At 40.7% G+C, this 21,386-nt stretch overlaps 2 protein-coding genes across 2 annotated transcripts; both read left to right on the forward strand.

Moving 5' to 3' along the window:
• Positions 1-3,437: 3,437 nt before the first annotated feature.
• entpd2a.2 (ectonucleoside triphosphate diphosphohydrolase 2a, tandem duplicate 2) lies at positions 3,438-11,152 on the forward strand. The gene is made up of 9 exons (XM_027010870.2): positions 3,438-3,776; positions 6,036-6,153; positions 7,004-7,151; positions 7,482-7,641; positions 8,071-8,298; positions 8,589-8,858; positions 9,314-9,433; positions 9,885-10,019; positions 10,454-11,152. Exons 1-9 carry the CDS (start codon positions 3,657-3,659, stop codon positions 10,661-10,663), a joined length of 1,509 nt encoding a protein of 502 aa, XP_026866671.2. The 5' UTR covers positions 3,438-3,656; the 3' UTR covers positions 10,664-11,152.
• Positions 11,153-11,449: 297 nt separating this feature from the next.
• On the forward strand, positions 11,450-17,551 carry nelfb (negative elongation factor complex member B). Its single transcript, XM_027010891.2, has 13 exons — positions 11,450-11,714; positions 12,184-12,344; positions 12,446-12,545; positions 12,637-12,867; positions 13,039-13,224; positions 13,387-13,499; positions 13,615-13,717; positions 13,938-14,033; positions 14,153-14,295; positions 14,442-14,548; positions 15,590-15,731; positions 16,279-16,387; positions 17,162-17,551. The coding sequence occupies exons 1-13, from the start codon at positions 11,613-11,615 to the stop codon at positions 17,318-17,320; spliced, it is 1,752 nt and encodes a 583-aa protein (XP_026866692.1). The 5' UTR covers positions 11,450-11,612; the 3' UTR covers positions 17,321-17,551.
• The last annotated feature ends 3,835 nt before the right edge of the window (positions 17,552-21,386 follow it).

Below are 21,386 nucleotides of genomic sequence, written 5' to 3' on the forward strand. Positions count from 1 at the left end.
TGTGTACTTGAATATAAATATTCCGCTTTATTCAGTTAAAAAAACGGATTGATGTACTAATGTTGACAAGTTTTAATCAGTTTTTCATCAGCAAGTGCACAAACACTCTGATGTAAGTAGGCTGCCTTTAATCAGTATCTACATGATCTTTTGGACTGTTCTGTTGTCAAGGGGATGGTTTAGAACAAGACACCATAATAGCTTTTGTCCGGCTGTCATGATCTCTACATTTTTTATATGAACCAAGCACAAAATAACTATTCTATTTTCTCCTTTGCAGTCATATTCCACAGTGATGGATTCCACAAACCAGTCATTAGGGACTGGAATAAACCTCCATCTGTAAGTACTGAGAGGGCTTACAGATTAACTTAATTTTTGAAATAGCAAATTTTCCTAAGGTGGGCAGGGATACTCTCCAGCAAAGCTGAAGAACCATCTGGGAAACCAGTGAGGTTTAACACAGTCCAAACATCCCAAGCGTCTGGTCAGAGAATGGACATATAATAAGATGCTTCTTTATTCAGCAGACCAGTGGAAGAAACCTGCACCATCACTGATAGGCTCAAATCCAATCTCTGGGCCCTGTGAGCAGGGAGCCGGAGCGGAAAAGGCCTTTGTTTTCTGTCCTGCGAGGGCCCAATGACCTGCAGATGGGCTGCTGAGTAAACAGGGAGTGTGAAACAGACAGCATGTCCTCCCTAACCTGCTTGCTCCATGTGTAGTATAGCTGAGTGGCACTCACTGCTGAGGTTGCCACAGTGACACTCGAGGGGAATGAGCCGTCTCTCGGGCAACGCCTGCACCGACAGTCTCTTGGTCAAAACAAGAAGCATTGTGCACAATGAACATGGCTGAAACCACCACTGAGGACACGGAGATGGAGACCTCGGCGATTTTTTAAACAAGTTAATTTTTGTGAGCGCGTGTTGTGCGTTTACAGTATGATGATGACTGGCACATCAAATGGAGTAAAAAGTCACTCTCACGAGTCAAGAAAAGATGGATACTGATTGAAAAACAAATCTGAAAAAACTATTAAGAGTGCTTCCACTTTAAAGCGGAGTGGCGTCTGGGCTTCGGGCGTGTTCTGTGATGACGGGCGAAGTGGAGAAGTACAGCCAGGAAATCAAATCATGTAGGTGCAAGAAGAGAGAATAATTAACATCAACATTATAATATTGTTAAAGCAAAACGAAGTGATTTCTTATTTTTATGCGATGGTCTTTGCCTGCCTTGCTTGCTGTGTGCTGCTGCTTTATATACTCTTTTAGTCGAAAAGAATTAGGTTACACTCAATCAAATTTACACACTCAATCAGACTTTTTCAGTAACTGACAAAAAAGTCTGAGGAAATTGAAACTTTGCTACAGCCTAGAAGATAACAGAATCCCTGAAGTCCACAGACAGGAGAATTTGACATTTAGATCATAATTAAAACAGCTCAGGCTGGCAAGTATTCATTACATTTCTATGGCATGCAATCACATATTTTGGTTCACAGGACACTGCACACACAGGTCTGTCAACCTTTTTTTTTTTGGGCCTTTTGTGTCTCCGCAGGTGAGCCATTTCTCTCGGTTGAGGCGTGCGTTTGCAAGGCACAGAGTTCAGCTCACAGTGGAGATGTCTCAGATACGGAATGCCCTCATACCTCTGACTTCCTGCTGAAAAGATGGTCGTGGAGGTTCAAACAAGGCAGCAGCCAGGTGTGCCAGGATAAACAGCGCCTCCAGCTGGCACTCCTAACACTTGTGGCTCTGTGTTGCATGGTCCTGCTTCTGCTGTGGAACTATCAGTGCTTCATGGTGACGAGACTGTGTCAGGACTGAGAGGGCAGCGCTGGGCCGTTCGCTCAGCTCTGAATGAGGAGAGACCTTCCTCATAGGACCGAACTTGAGAGATTTAAAAAGGAACAGCAGGAGCTAGGTAGCTTAGTAGTTAAGGTACTTGACTTATAATCGGTTCAAGCCCCTCCTCTGTCACTGTTGGTCCCCTGAGCGAGGCCCTTAACCCTCCATTGCTGAAGTTGTACTCGGTCATAATTGTAAGTCACTTTGGATAAAGCTGTCTGCTAGATTCCATAAATAAATCATCAGCAAAATAACTTAATGATTCATGAGTGCTGACTGCATCTCTCACCTGATACATATGCATCTTAAACACCACTCCTTTCCATTGTATTCACACAGAAAAGAGCTAAAGCATTCGATTAGTATTTGGTATACAGACAAAATGTATTCATTTAAGTACGAACTAAAGCACATGATAAAAATAGTATTGCATAAAGAAAAACTAAATATACTCATGCTATTTGGGCTGAAAGTATGTAAAATGTAGAGCCAGAAATTGCATACATTTCTTAATAGCGTCAATATTAGGTCTTTCCTATACTACAACCAGCGAAACAGCTTAATATTAAGCATTCTATTTAAAGTTGTGAATATTTGTAATGTATCTGCTGGCCCGAGTACCGAAGGGCGTGGAGCAGGACGCACAGACTCCCTCGATAATGTGAAACATTTATTATCACAACATACGAATAACAGTAGCACTCACACACAACTTTACCAACAGACATCATGTAAACATAGAACTAAACACAGACTACATACGTGTTTTGACATACAGCAGCAGACTAACAATAACCAACACAATACACCCCCTAACCAAGGTTTAAAGAGACAAAGAAACAAGACATTAAACCCCGTACAGGTGCGTGCAATCATGAACGGTGTGGTTACACATGGGGTGAAACTCCCTGCACGGGACAGACCGCACCACGTGACTTGTGGGATGACAATATTAAGCCTTTTTCTATCCTACGTTAAATAAGTTCATTACTTTGTCTAAACGTGGTATTTTTAACAAGCATTTGGACAGCCATGACTAATCTGATCCAGTGCCTTGACCTGTGAAAAAGATCCTGTATATTCATGGTATATTTGTGGGATCTTCTGGTTAAACGTTGTACCAAAGCACTTCTGGCATGTGCAGACATCTTTTGGTTTCTAGTCTACATTAAACCACATTCTGTATGCTTCTGTTGAAGTTAGAAAAGAATACCATAATGACATACATGCAGAAAGCGCGATTCATGGCTGGAACTAGTTTCTTCATGCCCAGAAGGCCTGTGTTCCTCTATAAAATAAGTCGAGATGAAACTTTTTTTTTAAAGTCTGAAGCAGGTTAAGATTTAAAGTCAACATTAGAGCATGCAGAATGCCCACTGAATAGCTGACTATGGAGTGAGGTGGTATAATCATCTATTATGTCTTTTTGTGTTATAGTTTGCATTCCCTTGTGGGATCAAATATTTTAATTCAATAGTCGGATACTGGTGGTATTCAAATGCTAAGGAAAGTTAAAATGTTTTCTTTTATTTCCAGCTCTGTTATGAAAGACATGGGAAGCAAAACGTGGCATAGTCTTTGATGCCTTTATGATTTTGTTTTCGCACGTAGTTGCGGTAACCTTTCTAACAGCACAGTCTGGTCGCGCCGAACGTATGAGAGGAGACGCGCCATGCCCACTTTATTTGGTGCCCCAACTCCCACTTTAGCGTGCTGTCACATTATCGCGCAGTCACATTACCGGCTTTCCATTAGTCGGCAGAACAGGTCAACAAAGTTGTGGACTGCAACCAGCTACTCCACATGGGTAACCAACGGTCCTCTCGAATTGTCTTCTTGGTTGCTGTTGTATTCCTGATAACTGTTGGCATTCTTCTGCTCACCATTAACACTGAAGACTTGAAGGAACCTGCGCAAAACATGGTAATCCCACTTCAGTAAAACCTAGATACCCTGGATATTCGGTACTAGTCAGAACTGTCCTATGAATGGACAATGTTTTGTCAGGGTAAACAGGTTTATGTGTAGACGTGCTCTTTCCAGAGATGACTAGCCTGCGTATACCTAGTCTGCGCGAAATGACGGCGCCGTGACCGACACTGTAACGTCTTGGCCAAACGTCAAGTGTTGACAGAGCCTCGGTCGACTGTTGTTTTGCTCTCAGTGTGGGAAGCATCTTAAATGCACAACATTATCAAGCTAAATGCACTTCCTTAAGAACATACTTGCTTTAAAATAAATTATTTAAACACGATTACACGATTTGCCCACGGAGTAGATACGGCATAAATGCACTTTGTAGGATTATTCATGTTCTAGAAATTTAACTAAGCAAGTACGGATAGTCAAGGTACTACTTCTTTAATTCTCTAATTAGATCTGGTTCTTTACTCGCATTCGCACGTTATTTGTCAGTGTGTGTGTTCGATGGTGGGGCGCTTTTAATAATATGCAAATATTGATTATTATATTTATTTAAATTAACCTGTACTCAAGCCCCATCAGACCTATTCGTTTTATTTATACGAAAAGGAAGCCGTTTTTAACAAATATTCAGAAAAGAGATTTACTTCACCATACTGTATTATCATTCTATTTTACTGAAAACCTCCAGTCCAAAACAACTATTGCCCTGGAGGTGTGATTAAATGTTAGGGAAATATGCACCAGCTTCGCTCTACTATTGTCCTCACGTAAAATAAAATCAGAATTACTACAAAAGTTTATGTGAGCCCATTGTGGGAGGTCATTTCATTTAACAAATGTGATTTTACTGTACTAGGTACTTCTGAATAGAGCAACTGAAGCCAAAGCTGCAGAAGGGTCGCAAAGCTGCAGAAGGGAGTGGCACACAGAGTGCTCCGCGACAGACGCGTTAAACCATGATGGCAATTTCTTTCCAAGACTTCGTGTTATCTTGTAGCTATAGAAAGACTAATCTCAAATCAGGTTTAATTTGTACTGCTACAGAAAATATGTTTATAGGCAAAATAGTAGAGATAGTACATATAAACAAATAAAACAGTAATTTCAGATGCAATTCAAGTTGTATAATAAGGGAAGTAGTAGAGATGGCTTCAGTGTTCATTTATAATGATATGTGCATGCTTACTGTAAAATCACCAAATAAACAAATAATAAATGTAAAACTATTAAATATAAAATGTTCAACTTTGTAGCAATCTTCATCAAATATTTTAAAAGGTCACTATATGAATATGAATCATTTCAGATGCCCGAAGAAACGTGAATGAAACTGAGTGCTGCGTTTTAATTTAGAAGCACTGAGGCGAAGCGGAAAGAACCAACATCTTGTTTGTAGCGTCTACCGTTTATGCTGAATGACTTGAGTCAAAATACCCGAGGACGCAGCTCACTGTTAATGCACGTTATGGCCAGAAGGAATCCTTATGCAAACTAAGCCAAAGGGTGTGGAGTGGGAACCGGGAACAACACTACTGCTGTCATAGCGTGTATTATCTTGCCCGTCGTCCCCTACCGTGGTGCTGTGCAGTCCTGATGAACGTGTTCCAGCCCTGCCCTCATGACTTGGAGTTGGTAGCAAAACTGTAAAAGAGGCTCTATGGGCTTGTTTTGTTCTTTCTTGCAGCATTTCTCAAACTTGTCCTTTCTTTCATCCTGACGTAGTTTACCATAAATCTCTTTCACTCATCTCTTTCTTTCACATGGGGAGACGTTTGTACCTGTAGCACTGTCGGTGACTTTGTATACTATAATCGCATTCTCAGGTGCATGACAAGACAAAATACATAAATAGTATATATCCATATATTTATAGTATATATAGTATATAGATTGTGTGTGTGTGTGTATACTACAGATTTAGTAATTATGTGTATATATATATATATATATATATATATATATATATATATATATATATATATATATATTATTTATTTATTTATTTTCTAAATTGTAACTAGTGAAGTACACAGTGTTTCCAGATAAATAGTATATTTTCGGACAGAGTTCCTTCATCAGCTGTGCAAGCAGAGTGCTTCTGAATTAGTGGTAGGAGGAGTTTAAATCAACTGTTTATATCATATAAACTGGCTCCTCTTACCACTAATTCAGAAGCACTCTGCTTATACATGTCTTGCATTGCACAACGTTCATTTCCTTTGGCTTGTTTCCTTCATTTGGCTTTTCTGCTTCTAGTATGGCATTGTCCTGGATGCTGGATCCTCCCACACAACCATGTACATCTACAAATGGCCAGCAGACAAGCAGAATGGCACAGGCATCGTCAGCCAGCACTGCGAGTGCTACATAAATAGTGAGTGCTGTAGTGTGTGTGTGTGTGTGTGTGTAACTATGTTAAGAACATATATGAACATGCTAATAACTGAGAGTGAGGGAACCTAGCAGATGGTCAGTCGGAAGCTGTTTTCCCTTATGATGGCTTCAGTTCATGTTCTTATGTAAGCGTGTATTGTGCTTCTAAAAATGTTGCGCTCAAACATTGCCAAATAATTCAGAAATTACACGACCTTCACGGCATGTTCTCCTTCACACAGTAGACTTCTCACTTCTTTTTCTTCTCACTGTGTCCTCAGAAACATACACATAACTGCTTAATTTGCAGAAGCAGAGAAAAAGTGCTTTTTTGAGGGAACTTCCTGCTTTAGGTGATGCCATCAGGGTGGTATCTATGGCAGGTCTCCAAGGCATTAACTTTTCATTCCTTGTGGTTCACATTTTGTGTATATGCCAACCCCAAGTTCATGACACATGCTACGACCCTGTCATGACCCTGCATGGTTCTTGCTGATAAGGGATGTTGCAAGGATGCACCTGGCATATGAAAACTAACCATCGTTTCTCATATGAAAGCAAACAATCTCTTGTCATATGAAAACTAACCATCCTTTCGGGGTTATGCGGGGACAAGTTGCGTGAAACAGAAACATACAATGTAGCTCGCAGACTATTATTTGGATAAACACAGACAACATCCACTACTAGACAAGAGACTTATATACGCTCACAATAATGACACAGAACAAGGATCAAGTGAGACACATCAGAGGGCATGGCCATGCAAACACACACACACACACACACACACACACACACACACAGAGACTTGATTCTGTTTTTGTTTGGTTGTTTCATTTGTTTCGTAGGAGGGATATCCAGCTTTGCTAGCAAAAGAGGGGGAGCCGCTGAAAGCCTGGAGGAGTGCATGAATAAAGCTGTGAAACAAATACCCAAGAACAGGCACCAGTTCACACCTGTGTACCTTGGAGCTACAGCTGGGATGAGACTGCTGAAGTGAGCTACTTGGTTTCAGACATGCCAAAGGGCCTGATCCAGTCCTCCCCAGTGAATTATAATCTTACATCAAATGTTTGAATTAAAGCAAACAAACCAAAAAGTTTCTGTCAGGAATTTGCATCCACCAGTTGAATTCACTTTTTCCTTTTGCTTGTTGATTTGAGCAAATCAGACAAGCCAGGAAGCAAAACCTGAGGTGGATGTGTTGTGAACCTGAACTGTTGTGTTCTGAACCTGAATTAAACTGTTGTGTGCAGCCTCTGCATGATAGAACTTCAGAAGCAGGCTGTCTATCAAAGAGGCATTACTGTGCATTGTTTTCTGCAGTATGATAAATCACACGGAGTCAGATGAGATTTTAAAAGAAGTGGAACACAAGCTGAAGACATATCCATTTGGCTTCAAAGGGGCCACCATCTTGACTGGACAAATGGAAGGAGCATATGGCTGGATCACTGTCAACTATCTATCAGAAAACTTTATCAAGGTAAATGCAACAAATGTGCTTTAAAAGACAACAAAAATAACATATTATGAAGGCTTTATTTCAGAAAGTAATTTCATACTCATTTGATATGCAAATACGTTTTGCCTAAAAATATAAATTATTCTTTTACACACACACACACACACACACACACACACACACACACACACACACACACACACACACACACATATATATATATATATATATATATATATATATATATATATATATATATATATAAAGGCAGGAAAGAATGTGCAAGGAATATATTAAATCTGAAATCAAAATTTGATTATCAGTTCCTTGCACATCCCTTGACTCCCGGACTCTTTTGAATCTAATCTCCTCTCTTTGTATGGCCCAGAATCTTTTGGAACTAAACCCCTCTTCTCTCTCTGACCTGACCTGCTCACCTTCCCTCACCAGTATGGGATTGTGGGTCGCTGGCTGTCCCCTAACAAGCAGACAGTCGGTGCGCTGGACTTTGGTGGAGCCTCCACCCAAATTACATTTGAGACCAACGAAAAGGTGGAGAACAACGATAACAGTTTAACGCTGCAGCTTTATGGGCAGGCATATCAGATCTATACCCACAGTTTTCTGTGCTACGGCAAGGACCAGATGTTGCGGTTGCTGCTGGTCCAGTTGGTCAAGGTAAAATGAGTGAACTGTTGAACTGTTCCTTTAAATGGATGCAATTATGTTGAGATATTTAATTGATGGTTGGTCATATTAATCAGTGGGTCATATTATATTTGATTCTAAACACACACTACACATGGTTATGCGTTCTCTTAAGGACACTAACCATTCTAAGCAGAGAGTTTGATATTCATTCTGTGTCTTACACATAATGCTTTGTTTGTTTTTCTTGAAGATCCTTCGTGTGATTAACAGATCACTGACATTCTGTTTTTTGCTATCTCTCTTTGTTTTTTTTTCAGAACCAGGGCTACGATGGTGTCTTAACCCACCCATGCTATCCAAAAGATTACAACATATCCATGACATTGAACAAACTGTTTGACTCCCCATGCACAGTTTCCAGCAGGCCTTCCCCATACAATGGCAGCAAGAAGCTGCAAATCCAAGGCTCAGGGAACTACCAGCACTGCCTGGAAAATATGTTGCAAATCTTCTCCTTTCAAACTTGCACATACTCCAAATGCTCCTTTAATGACATCTACCAGCCCAACGTCACAGGCAACTTCATGGTAAGCATTTGGATTTGGAAGCATTACATGTAATGGGAACAGACAAAGAAAAAAAAATGTTCATTTTCTGAACCTCAGGGAGCACTGATGCCGGTCTTTTTAGTCTGGCATTTAAATCAGTATTTACTTTACCTAAAGCCCTGGGAACAGAAACAGTCGCAATGCTGAGCAATGCTGGCAAATGAAACAATGTTAGCTCACGGCAGCTCTGAATATAAAGAGGGGACCCTTTGTGCCATATGCCTGTATCATCATAGTTCTTATATCATCATGCAATCTTTCTGTTCTTTTTTATCTCCTTTTGTTGTTTTTTTTCTTGAGGTTCCTATTTCCATGTCTGCCTATTTCTCTCTCTCTCTCTCTCTCTCTCTCTCTCTCTCTCGGAATAACAGATGACATCCTCAGGTGTTTGTGAAGGACATAGAATAAAAGTTCTCTCTCTCTCTATGTTACAGGCATTTTCTGCCTTCTACTACACATTCGACTTCCTGGTACAGAGCACGGGCATCTTCATTAATTCCCCTGTGCTCTTGAAGCAGGCAGCTGTCATTGTGTGCAACATGACCTTCCAGGAGGTTCTGCCGTTTCTTGCTAAATTTGTCTCCTTCTATTCTAAGATATCGTTTTCTGTGTTTCAGCCTTTCGGTACTAAAACCTTCACCTTAGAAATTAGGACACGCACAAAAATGTAATCTGAGCTGAAGCTTGTCATTTCAGATAAAACAGATTAAATCAAAGATCGAATGATAGATTTCATCAATCGGCCTTTGAATTGGATCTCCTTGACTAAAAGCCCTTGAGGAACGGAAGGCGATGGAAGTAAACATGCCTTTAGACTGAGCTGAGAATGTGGAACTCTAAGCTCATCTGAAAGAAATCATGTTGTGAGGGTGTTTTAAATGTTCCGCCCAAGGAAATAAATCAACATGTTAGTGCGATGTATGTCAGTATGATTGACAAGCAATATCAGGCATGTCATGCTTTCTCTTTTTCTTTTTTCACTCTCTCTCTCGTTCTCATTTACAGATGTTACAGAAGGATCCAAAGCAGCACGATCATTTGCAGAACTACTGCGCCACCAGCGCTTTCATGCAGGTGCTCTTGCTCAAAGGCTACGGTTTTGATCAACTATCATTCCCTCACATCTCCTTCCAAAAGACGGTAAGCCCTGACCGCAGTGTGCAGTGTGGGCAACAGGTCAACAGGGTTTGGGTCAGATCACAGCCTCCCAAAACTGTGCAGCACTCCTTTCGACAGCATGTCACCTTATAATCAGTTTATTTGTTCAGTACACCTAGATGTACAAGAAATGTTAAAATGATTGTGCTTACATAATGAAGCAGTACAAAATATAGAAGAAGAAAGGAAACAAATACAATACGAGTACACAGTGCAAAGGTGGTTATATAAGGCGGTTTTACAGATATAAAATAACACACCAAGAATCCAATGACATGTTGTGTCATCTAAATGGTTTCAATTGCCTACTACTCTTGTCTAAATCTATAAAAGCAAAACACAGTTCAGCAATTAACAAGCACTAAAGAATTTTCATATGTACTGCAATCTTTGTAAAAGTGTATTTGTTTTTTCAGGCAGGGGACACTTCTATTGGTTGGGCCCTGGGCTACATGCTGAGCCTAAGCAACTTACTCCCATCGGAGAGTTTAGCCCTGAGGAAGGCTCTGCGTCCAGGAGCCTGGAACACACTCATTTTCCTTTTTACCTTTCTGCTGTTAATAGCTATCGCATCTCTTCTGTTCTTTATGTGCAAAAATAAGAAACAGAGCAATAGCCTCCTTTAACGATGACAGAACCACGCTATGATTTTGCAGGGTTTTATTTTGCAGATCGTTATGCACTGAACAGGTGAAAATAGGTTTTGTTAAACACGGTTTGTTAAGGTGGCGGGGTGTGTCAAACATGTACATCCATCGAAAAAAAAAAGTAACTTTGGTATTGAAGTGCTACTTCGAAATAACATTAAAAACTATAAAACCAGATGATATTGGAGGTTATTAGTACTTGGAGTGTAAAATATAAAGCCTTATTGATGTAAATGATAATACCTCCTTAAAGCAAACACATTGCATTGTTATAATTAAATGGATTGAGAATATTATTTTTTTTCACAGCTTGCATGCATTTTTGAAAGAAGCAAGGCATATATTTATGTTATACAGGCTTAGATATTTCATTGGAATTTGGTTAAATATTTGTTATTAAATGGTTAGAATAGTTTGCATGATATATGTAAAATTATTAATCTGTACATGCATTTTATATATGATTCATGAAGATGAAATCTTTTAAAATTGAATCTCTTGGTTCCATTTGTAATGATTTGCCTGTTGATTTTTTTTTTCACCCTCACTAACAGATAAAAAAAAGAGTAAATAAATAAATAAATAAATAAACAAAAATAAATAAATACATTATATATATATATATATATATATATATATATATATATATATATATATATATATGTTTTTGTTAATGAATTCAATTTGATAGGCTGATCTGTGTAGAATGAAACATAAGAACGTTTTCCAAGGAGGAACTATTTATCATGGGCCAACGCTACAAGGCCCAGTTTGTTGCGCGCTCAGGAAGTGCGCGAATACACTTTCCTTCAAACTATACAAGGCTAGCCAATGCTAGATAATATTTTAATTGTTCATTTAATTCATCTCAAATTGTGCTTCGGCAGTACTATATGACAGTACAGATACCTACACATCTCGTCTCAAAATGTTTGCGGGGTTACCTGAGCTTGGAATCTCCAACGGCGAAGATCTTAAGGAAACTCTGACGAACTGCACAGAACCTCTGAAAGCCATTGACCAGTTTCAGGTGGCTATGCTAGCTAGCTAGCTGGCGGATAACTTGAGACGTCTAGTTATGGTCGCTCATATTTTTTGGAGTCGGGCTTTCAGTTTGAAAATATTTAACATTTGGTTTAGGTGGTTTAGCACGTATAAAAGCACCATGGTTTAAATAAAATAGTGAGTATGGTGTCACATTACGCGTCGCGACATAGCTGGCTTGATGACCGCTGTAGCATAACTGTCGTAGGTTAGCATTTTAGCTAACCCATAATCTGTTTGCAAGCTGGCTTTTCAAACGTGGAGTTTTACGTAATGTTATGGTATTGTGAAGGAAGTGCATGCTATCTGGATTTGTGCATACTATTGTCATTTGGCGTCATGGGCCATTTCCCCGGACCCAAATGAAGCAGAAACCTAGTCTAATAGAATTCTAATGGTAATTCACAAAGCAGCTTAGTCCAGGACTCGTCTTCATCCGTGTGTGTTTGTCACAGATGGAGAATGGCATTTTGCTGCCCACCTTGCAGTCTGCATTGCCATTCCTGGATCTTCATGGTACACCTCGACTGGAGTTCCACCAGTCTGTATTTGATGAGCTTCGAGAAAAGCTGATGGAGCGAGTTGCTTTTATAGCAGAAGGCAAGGAGGAGGACAGGTATGCGTGCAAGATGCAACTCGAAAATCCTTCTCAATGTTCTTAAAAATAGTATTATTATTATTATTATTATTATTATTATTATTATGAACCTAACATAGATACAGTAAGTTGGAGGAACTTCTTGAGAAGAGCTTTCCACTGGTTAAAATGCCCTCCATACAGCCTGTCGTCATGCAAGTTATGAAACACCTACCAAAGGTAAGGGATTCATGCCCTTCTGTATCAGTGGCAGGGAAGACTGAGCTGTATGTTGCCTTACTTTTTTCTTGGGCTTGTTCCTCTCATACAGGTTCCTGAAAAGAAACTGAAGCAGGTGATGGCTGATAAGGACCTGTACAAGGTCTGCGCAGTGGAGGTGAAGAGGCAGATCTGGCAGGACAACCAGGCGCTGTTTGGTGACGAGGTCTCTCCGTTGCTCAAACAGTACATTGTGGAGAAAGAGGCGGCCCTTTTCAGCAGTGACCTCTCCATCCTGCACAACTTCTTCAGTGCTTCACCAAAGACCCGCAGGCAGGGGGAGGTGAGCGGGACTGTGGGACGGTTTTTATTTGAAAAGCAAAAATCTAGGACTGAAAATGAAATTTTAGATCTGGAGTTGATTGCATCTGTTGTAGTGTTTCCCCTGAGTTAACCCATCTGATTTACAGCAGTGCCTAGCAACATATGATCCGAGTGAGTCTACCTGCTGCAGGTGGTGCAGAAGCTCACCCAGATGATCGGAAAGAACGTGAAGCTGTATGACATGGTGCTGCAGTTCCTTCGCACACTGTTCCTGCGCACACGTAATGTACACTACTGCACCCTGCGCGCTGAACTCCTTATGTCCCTCCACGACCTAGATGTCAGTGAGATCTGCTCCGTTGACCCCTGCCACAAGGTGGGAACCTGTTCTCATCAGCTTCTGCTGGTGTAATTTGAAACCTGAAGCTGGAAAATGTGCTAAGTTCTAAACCAGTGCTGGGGATCGTATTCAACAGCACTAGACGTGGTCAAATGCAAATGGCATAAAGGTACAGCGGTTTTTCTCTCTGTTCTGCAGTTCACCTGGTGCTTGGATGCCTGCATCAGGGAAAAGTTTGTGGATGCCAAGCGGGCTCGTGAGCTGCAGGGCTTCTTGGACGGTGTGAAGAAAGGGCAGGAACAAGTGCTGGGGTATGACGCGTGCTGTGTGCCAGGGTGTGAGCTGTGGCCTCGGGGGGGTAAAGCTGACTGCATAGGCCTAGCTGCTGTACCATTGTCATGTCCTTTATGCCTCTGTCTCTTGCAGGGACCTCTCTATGATCCTGTGCGATCCTTTTGCCAGTAACACCTTGGTACTGAGCACAGTGAGGAACTTGCAGGAGCTTCTCAGCCAAGATGCCTTACCCAGAGTAAGAGCTCCACCTTGACAATGTAGCAAGCGTCATGGGGGAGAATCTAGAACTGTATCAATTCTGTTGTATCGAGACACAATTTCTATTTATTTATTTATTTATTTATTTTTAGGATAATTTCAATATTAAAAACCTTAGTGAACTGTGTGCTTATGTGTATGTATATTTGTTGACTGTCAGGTTTCTTAAGGTGTGTGTTGTATGTGTGTGTGATCAGGACAGCCCAGACCTGCTTCTGCTACTGAGGATGCTCTCGCTCGGCCAGGGAGCCTGGGACATGATCGACAGCCAGGTTTTCAAAGAGCCACGTCTGGTAAGATCGTCTGCCACTGTCAGCTACTTCCTGGAAGAGCCTGAAACACCCTTTTGTGTGATTTTAAAATAGTGCCGATCAAATTCTAGACGAGCGTGCTTTTTCTGTGCTGTCATCAGGAGTTGGAAGTTGTGACACGTTTCCTGCCTGCTATGATGTCAATAGTGGTGGATGACTATACGTTCACTGTGGAGCAGAAACTACCTAGTGAAGAGAAGAGCTCGCTCACTTACCCTATCGCTCTGCCTGAGACTTTTACCAGGTACACACACAGTGTAGCAGCAAAACACTTTCACTAGGTCTGCCTTTCTAAGGACGGATGCTCCTGCACATGAACCGATCAAAGTAGGGTGTTTTTGTTGTGTGTTTTGTCATGTGGGTTTTCAGAGACTTTTGCTTCTTCCCCAGATATCTGCAGGACAACAGAGTAGCCTGTGAGATGGGCCTTTATTATGTGCTTCACATTGCTAAGCAGAGGAATAACAATGCTCTGCAGAGGTTGCTACCTGCTCTGGGTAAGCCACCCATTCTGTGATCACAGTGTTCGTGTGCACATGTGTATCTTGTAATCATTGTTAACGACAAACTATATTTTCATCAAAAAAAAACCAATGGGACCAGATTCATACAACTTGACAGGAAACTTGCTAGCCATGCAAAATGTGTGACACACAATTTAATTCCTGTTCAATTTACTGTTGATAATTAACACACCAATGTCAGCTTACTGCGATGATAATTCACCTGTGCCCAATGTGAAAACCAATCAACATGAAAATGAGCCCATGTATATTAAAGCACCTTGTCGAGAGAGATGACTGACAAACCCCAGTCGTGAGACCAGCTGTACTCTGAAAACCGACATTTGCATAAAAATTTCACGCATTTCTTACTTTTACCAAGGTGGGATGGTTGCACTGAATTCTGGCCCAGTAGCAAAATTGTATCTCTCCTCAGTCTAAATCAGTTGATAGTTTCTTCCTTTGTGATTTTTACTTTCTTATAGCAAAGGTTCATGACAATGAGATCCTGCTCAAGCAAGTCACCTTGCTCTGTGTAGGCCCCTCTTACTGTTGCAGTTGCAGTTTGCCATCATGCTCACTCCAGACAGATAACATTTTTTAAATGTATCAGTTCGCTAAATGCGTGCATGTTCAAAATTTTGGTGATCACTTGCATGTGTGACCAAACATTAGAGAAAAGATCATCCAGTCCACATTGGCTTCTTTAGCATTGCAGAGCATTTAGCGTTGGACAGGTTCAGGTATTTAGATATCTATTGAGAATTACTAAATTCATATACAAATGATGAAAAAATGTGCTGGCACCATATATCACTCCAAAAGTAAAACATGCCAACAACCCACACATTTGTGAATGAGGAAATGTGTTATCATTGTGCTAATTGCTGTTAACGTCGCACTATACTGGCGCTGTTTTTTAAGTTTGGCCCAACGTCTCTTCCCGTATTACGACCACCACCATTGCTCTCTAGTGGCTTTGTAGTTGATCTGTTTGCGCGTGTGCGTGTGTGTGTGTCTGTGTGTCTACTGCAGTGGAAACCTATAATGATGTGGCATTTGGAGACATTTTCTTGCATCTCCTCACTGGCCACCTGACCCTTCTCTCTGATGATTTTGGCTCAGAGGATTTCTGCCATGCGGTTTTTGACAATTTTCTCCTCACCTCTTACTCAAGGTCAGTGCTGTCTCACTTGGTGCATGAGCCTGCCAATGGTTAGATATGAACAGTACCTTGTTAAACAATTGTATGTGATGTGTAAAGATGACTCACCTGAAGTACAATGAATGTTCTTTATGAGATCAACCACAGGTAATGCTATTTTTATATGTGTCAGTGCAATATGATTCTGCTTGGTAAGTTAAGGCATCTGAACGTCTGTTATTTCTGAATAAGTGGTCACTGTATTTTATAACAGACTAATGCCATAAGCAATCACTGTTAGCTGTGCAGCTCATTTTTCACAGAAAATTACGTTGTCACATAATTTCTAAACCACTATATGGTATCAGGTTATTTAATTCATTAGGCAGTAGCCATGGAATAAATTATAGCCAGCTGGCCATGCAAGATAAGCCCTCCAGGTTGTGATAATGACAACCTGTACAGGAACCCTTACAGAGAATGTTGCTTTTATTGAGTGTTCGAAGGCGTGGCGTACACTCCTAAAACTGTATTTCTATATGTTTAAGCCATTTAAGTTAATGCCAATGTTTTTGCCCAGTAAGGAGAACGTGCACAGGCACACGCTACGACTGTTGAACCATCTTCACCAGAAGGTTCACCCGTCCTCTATGGGGATCCTGATCAAAACCCTTGAACCGCCCAAACAGGTAAGTAGAATTGGTGTAAATTAGCATTATGTGTTATAAACATGTTTTGTATAGTAGAGTACAGCTATTAAACAGTGTTTATTCTATATACATATATAAATTATGTACAAGAGAATGTCTGTATACATAAATGACAAACAAGAGCTGCATAAGTAATTATTGCACTAATAAAGCCACAGTAACAAAATTGGTCCATCTAGAAAGTAGAAGTGAACTTTAGTAGCAGGTCAGATGAAAGTAAGCATGAAAATGAGCACATCATAATAGTGTAAATGATGGTATGAAGTGGACATGTAAGAGTATGGTGTAGCTCAGCACTGTTCAGAGATCAGTAGTGCCCCTGCTGTAAGGAAGCTCGTAGAGTCATATTGCAGAGGGGAGAACAGCGCTCCTTATCCCAGCACAGTTGTATCAGCCTCCCCTGAGCATGCCTCTGTGTGTCCAGTATAATTTGCAGAGGGTGTGACGCATTGTCCACAACGGCTTATTAAGAGTCGGTTTTCCTGCCACATCGTCCAGTTTGTCCAGCTTGATTGCTACAACAGAGCCCGTCACCTTGATCAGTTTGTTCAAAAGGCTGCAGTGTAAACCAACTATATACCGGTTTGGCTTGGTTGCAGTGTTGAGGAACGTGTCCCTGTACTGTTGCGCTCTGTGCCATGTAAAGGTTTAAATGAATTGTTCATTCACCTGGGTCTGTGTTAAAACTCAAAGGCCACTAGATGTCTGTTTCTCAGTGAATCGTATGTCAGTCTTCTGCACTGGTGTCCACAGAGCAGCGATCCAGTTAAGGAGCTGTACATGCAACTGGCAGAGAAACTGGAAGCTCTCAAGCGCAGTCCTCCGGAGCCTGAGGAGGCTCCTGCCTTGGACCTGGGCCTCCATCCGGTCACGGTGCCCGCCTCGGCATCCGCCCCCACCACGCCCCTCTGAGTCAGGCTACAGCAGGGCTCCACTAGGGCCTCTTCCTGCTTCAAAATGGTTACTTTGAGAACCTTTTTGGTGTGAATGGATATTTTATTAACCTGTGTGTTGTCAATTCAAAAGGATACATACCTATTCTTGTACAGCACTGTTATTGTGACTGACTGTGTATGGTATAGACACATTTGCACTGTGCTTGTAGCCAGCCTAGATGTAAATAAAATTCCTTAGTGTTTCAAAGTTTTTGCTCTTTATTTTAAGTCACCTGTTCACTGCAAAATAAGATTGGTTTATTTATTTCACCTAACCACTGGTGTCATTGCTTCTTGTTCTACTCCTAATAGCAGAAGTTGGAAAGCCCCTGCTCTGGTATGTGGCCTGATGTGTGCAGGGCTTTCATCTACATCCCCTAGTCTGTCCTTTCCATCTTCTGTTATGCTTCCATCCTTGCGGAGCTCTGGATGCGCCTGTCTAACTCTGCTACGCTTACGGCATTTAGCAAAAGCTCTTATCCAGCGCGACTTTCAAAAGTGCTTTGTCGTTTACTCATAGAATATATCCAAGTACAGTACAGTAGGTTAGAGTCCAACATACCAATGAACTAGAATACTGTAGAATACAGGGATCAATGCTGATACCTAGAAGTGCAAAATACATGAGGTCTATCTTAAACAATGATAAGTGCAATAAATAAGTGCTAGAGTTTGTTAACATAAACAATACCCTACAATAAGTGTTAATTTAGTCAGTCAATATAGGAGCAGGGTCAGTTGTCCTTTAAATATTCTGCAAATAGATGGGTCTTCAGTCTGCGTTTGAAGACTAGCCTTGGTCCCTCCCTGTGGGATGCAGGGTCTGTCCTCCATCTGTCTCCGGCTGAGTCCTCTGGGACGGGGGTTTTCCGGATGCACGTGCAGAAGCTCAGCTGGACGGGCGAGCAGGTGTTCAGAACCCCTTGACCCAATTGTCCTTTTCATCCTGTAAGCAATGGTTACTCTGCATTATTTTTGCATTCATATGGTGTATATATGCTTGGAGTAGCTCAATGACTCAAATCAAATGCGACCTTATTTCCGTTTTACTGAAGTGCTTCATTTAGCTGGCAATTTAATTTCTAAGATGTAATCAAAATAACATTTTGCCATAATCTGTCTTTTCATTGTTTTCCTGTTAACGTATCCAAGTATATATAGAGCATTTTACCTTTTAATAGTGCTTGAGTGCAGTGTACGGTAGTTTGATAGTATCTAAGTAAACAATCTGTTGGCATCATAGACAGGAATTGAAAATGTATATAGGAAGGTGAAAAGCAAGGTTAGGAACTGAGAGCTGTTTGAGCACACACAAACATGGAAAAGCACACTAGTTAATCACCCTGGTTATTTCATGTAATGCTCTATATACTTATAGTGGGGTAAAAGTGTTTGCCCCCTTCCTGATATCTTTTTTTTTTTTTTTTTTGCATGTTTGTCACACTTAAATGTTTCAGATCATCAAACAAATTGAAATATTAGACAAAGATGACAAGTTAACACAACAGCTTATTTACAGTTTTTAAATAAAGGTTTACATAAAGGTGTAAAAGTAGCAGCATTTCAGAAAAGGAACATCATACCAACAGTAAAATGGCATGATAGTATGATGGTCTGGCGCTGTTTTGCTGCTTCAGGACCTGGAGGACTTGCTGTGGTAAGTGGAACCATGAATTCTGCTGTCTCCCAAAAAAATCCTGAAGGAGAACATCCGGCCATCTGTTTGTGACCTCAAGCTGAAGCGCACTTGGGTCCTGCAGCAGGACAATGATCCAAAACACACCAGCAAGTCCACCTCTGAATGGCTTAAGAGAAACAAAATAAAGACTTTGGAGTGGCCTAGTCACAGTCCTGACCTGAATCCGATTGAGATGCTATGGCATGACCTTTAAAAGGCGGTTCATGCTCGAAAACCCTCCAACATGGCCGAATTACAACAATTCTGCAAAGATGAGTGGGCCAAAATGCCTCCACAATGCTGTAAAAGACTCGTTGCCAGTTATCGCAAACGCTTGATTACAGTGGCTGCTGCTAAGGGTGGCCCACCCAGTTATTAGGTTTAGGGGGCAATCACTTTTTCACACAGGGCCATGTAGGTTTGGATTTTTTTTCCCCTTAATAATAAAAACCTTCATTTAAAAACTGCATTTTGCATTTGCTCGTGTTATCTTTGTCTAATATCTAAATTGGTTTGATGATCTGAAACATTTCAGTGTAACAAACATGCAAAATAATAAAGTATCAGGAAGGGGGCAAACATGTTTTCACACCACTGTGTAGTGCTCCGTATAATACATGTGCTTTATGAAGAACAAGAAGTATTTGTGTCTTTTTAAAAATTAATTATCTTAAGTTACCTAATATTGAGCTTGAAGTCTTTCCAGTGCTTCTTCATCATCATCATCATCATCATCATCACTACATATGAATGACTTGCTGCAGAATTTGCAGTGGATTAAACTGGACCACCCAATGTCCTCCCAGACACATGTGACTGATATATCACTTTAACTGGTAACATAGGTGCCACCTCATAGAAATGCTTGAACATGGGAATCCTGGCCTTTAACCCCTCACCTCCAACCTCACCTCCATCCTGCCAATGCCTGCCTCGCTCTCATAAACCAGTAGTAAATAGTACATTATGTATTGACAGATTAGAAATTTGTCTAATTACAGTTTGTCATGACAATCAAATTATGTAATGCATGTGTTGTTTGTTTATTATTATGATTATTATTATTAAGGAATAACCTAATAGTTACATAAAGGGCCAGATGAAGATCATATGAAAATCATAATGAAGTATGAAGTTTGGCTTACTCAACATAATTCCAGTGCGCTGAGACATGTTTGGCCCTTGCTGGTTGACTGGTTTCAGAGGCTTCAGGTTGCTGAGAGAGAAGGAGAACATAGGCACATTTAGCAGAGCATTAAACAGAGATGCATGGGATACTGTATAGTAGAGGTTTTATTTTTACACAATGCTTCTTGGCAATTATTGCAGAAGCATAGTTCAGAAGTACACCAATACTAGACTAGCACCTCTGACGTAGTGCCACATATATATATATATATATATGTTTTGAGCTGTGTAAATGTACTGGGCGTAGCAGTGGCCAAAAATGGATATTGTTCATGTTACTAAAATGTGGAAGTAAAACTAGTTTTATTTTCATAGACAGAGGGAGAATGTTGTTGCTTCTATTTTTAGATTTAGTAGGCTTTATGTTTTGCCTTTTTTTTTCTAGCAAAAAACCCAAACAGTGGCAGTGCCATTCCATTGGTCTCCTGAGAGGCATCTGCCTGGTGGGGTCGCTTCTCTGCCGTCCAGGGTCTCCCTGCCCTGCATCTGGAGTGTTGACAGCGGCTTGTTTGCGGTGGTGGCTCGTGAAATATCAACACGCTGAATCACAATACTAATACCAAAACTTTAATTGGCCATTCAGTGCCAGCAGATTAAACCCCTAAGCATTTTTTAAAATTAACTGTTTGGAAAATTCACATTACCCACCACCTAATCTTTTTGTATTTATTTATTTTTTTTGTATTTTATATGGGGGGGGGGGGAATGCACAATTTGTCAAGATCCTTTCTAGCCCGAATGATTTGTGTGTAGGACCATTCTCAACAAAGCAGTAGCAGTCACAGCATTGGCGTGATTGTGGGTGTTGTACTGATGCCAGTGTGAAACAGTGTTGCTGGGCTTTCACAAGTGTCACTATCACTGCTGTGTTCAGAGCGATCCTCTACACAAAATGGCCAGCCAACAATAATAATGTGGTCAGAAACCCCTCACAGATAAAAGGCTGGAGAATGAATAACACAAATAATGAATGGTAATAAATGGGCCACAAGTTGTATGGTAGCTGTTTCAAATACAGTGGCTGGTGAGTATATAGGCTGTTCATATAGAGCTTGTTTGTTTTTAGAATGGAGCATTTATTTGATTTTGATATTCTTTACTGCTGTGTAGTATGATATGTGCGTTTTAAATGGTCTCTGTAAACCGTATTAATCATTTTGAAAGTGGAAGTTCCCTC

The sequence above is a fragment of the Electrophorus electricus genome, chromosome 9 (assembly GCF_013358815.1).
Source record: "Electrophorus electricus isolate fEleEle1 chromosome 9, fEleEle1.pri, whole genome shotgun sequence".
In the NCBI taxonomy this organism is placed as follows: Eukaryota; Metazoa; Chordata; class Actinopteri; order Gymnotiformes; family Gymnotidae; genus Electrophorus; species Electrophorus electricus.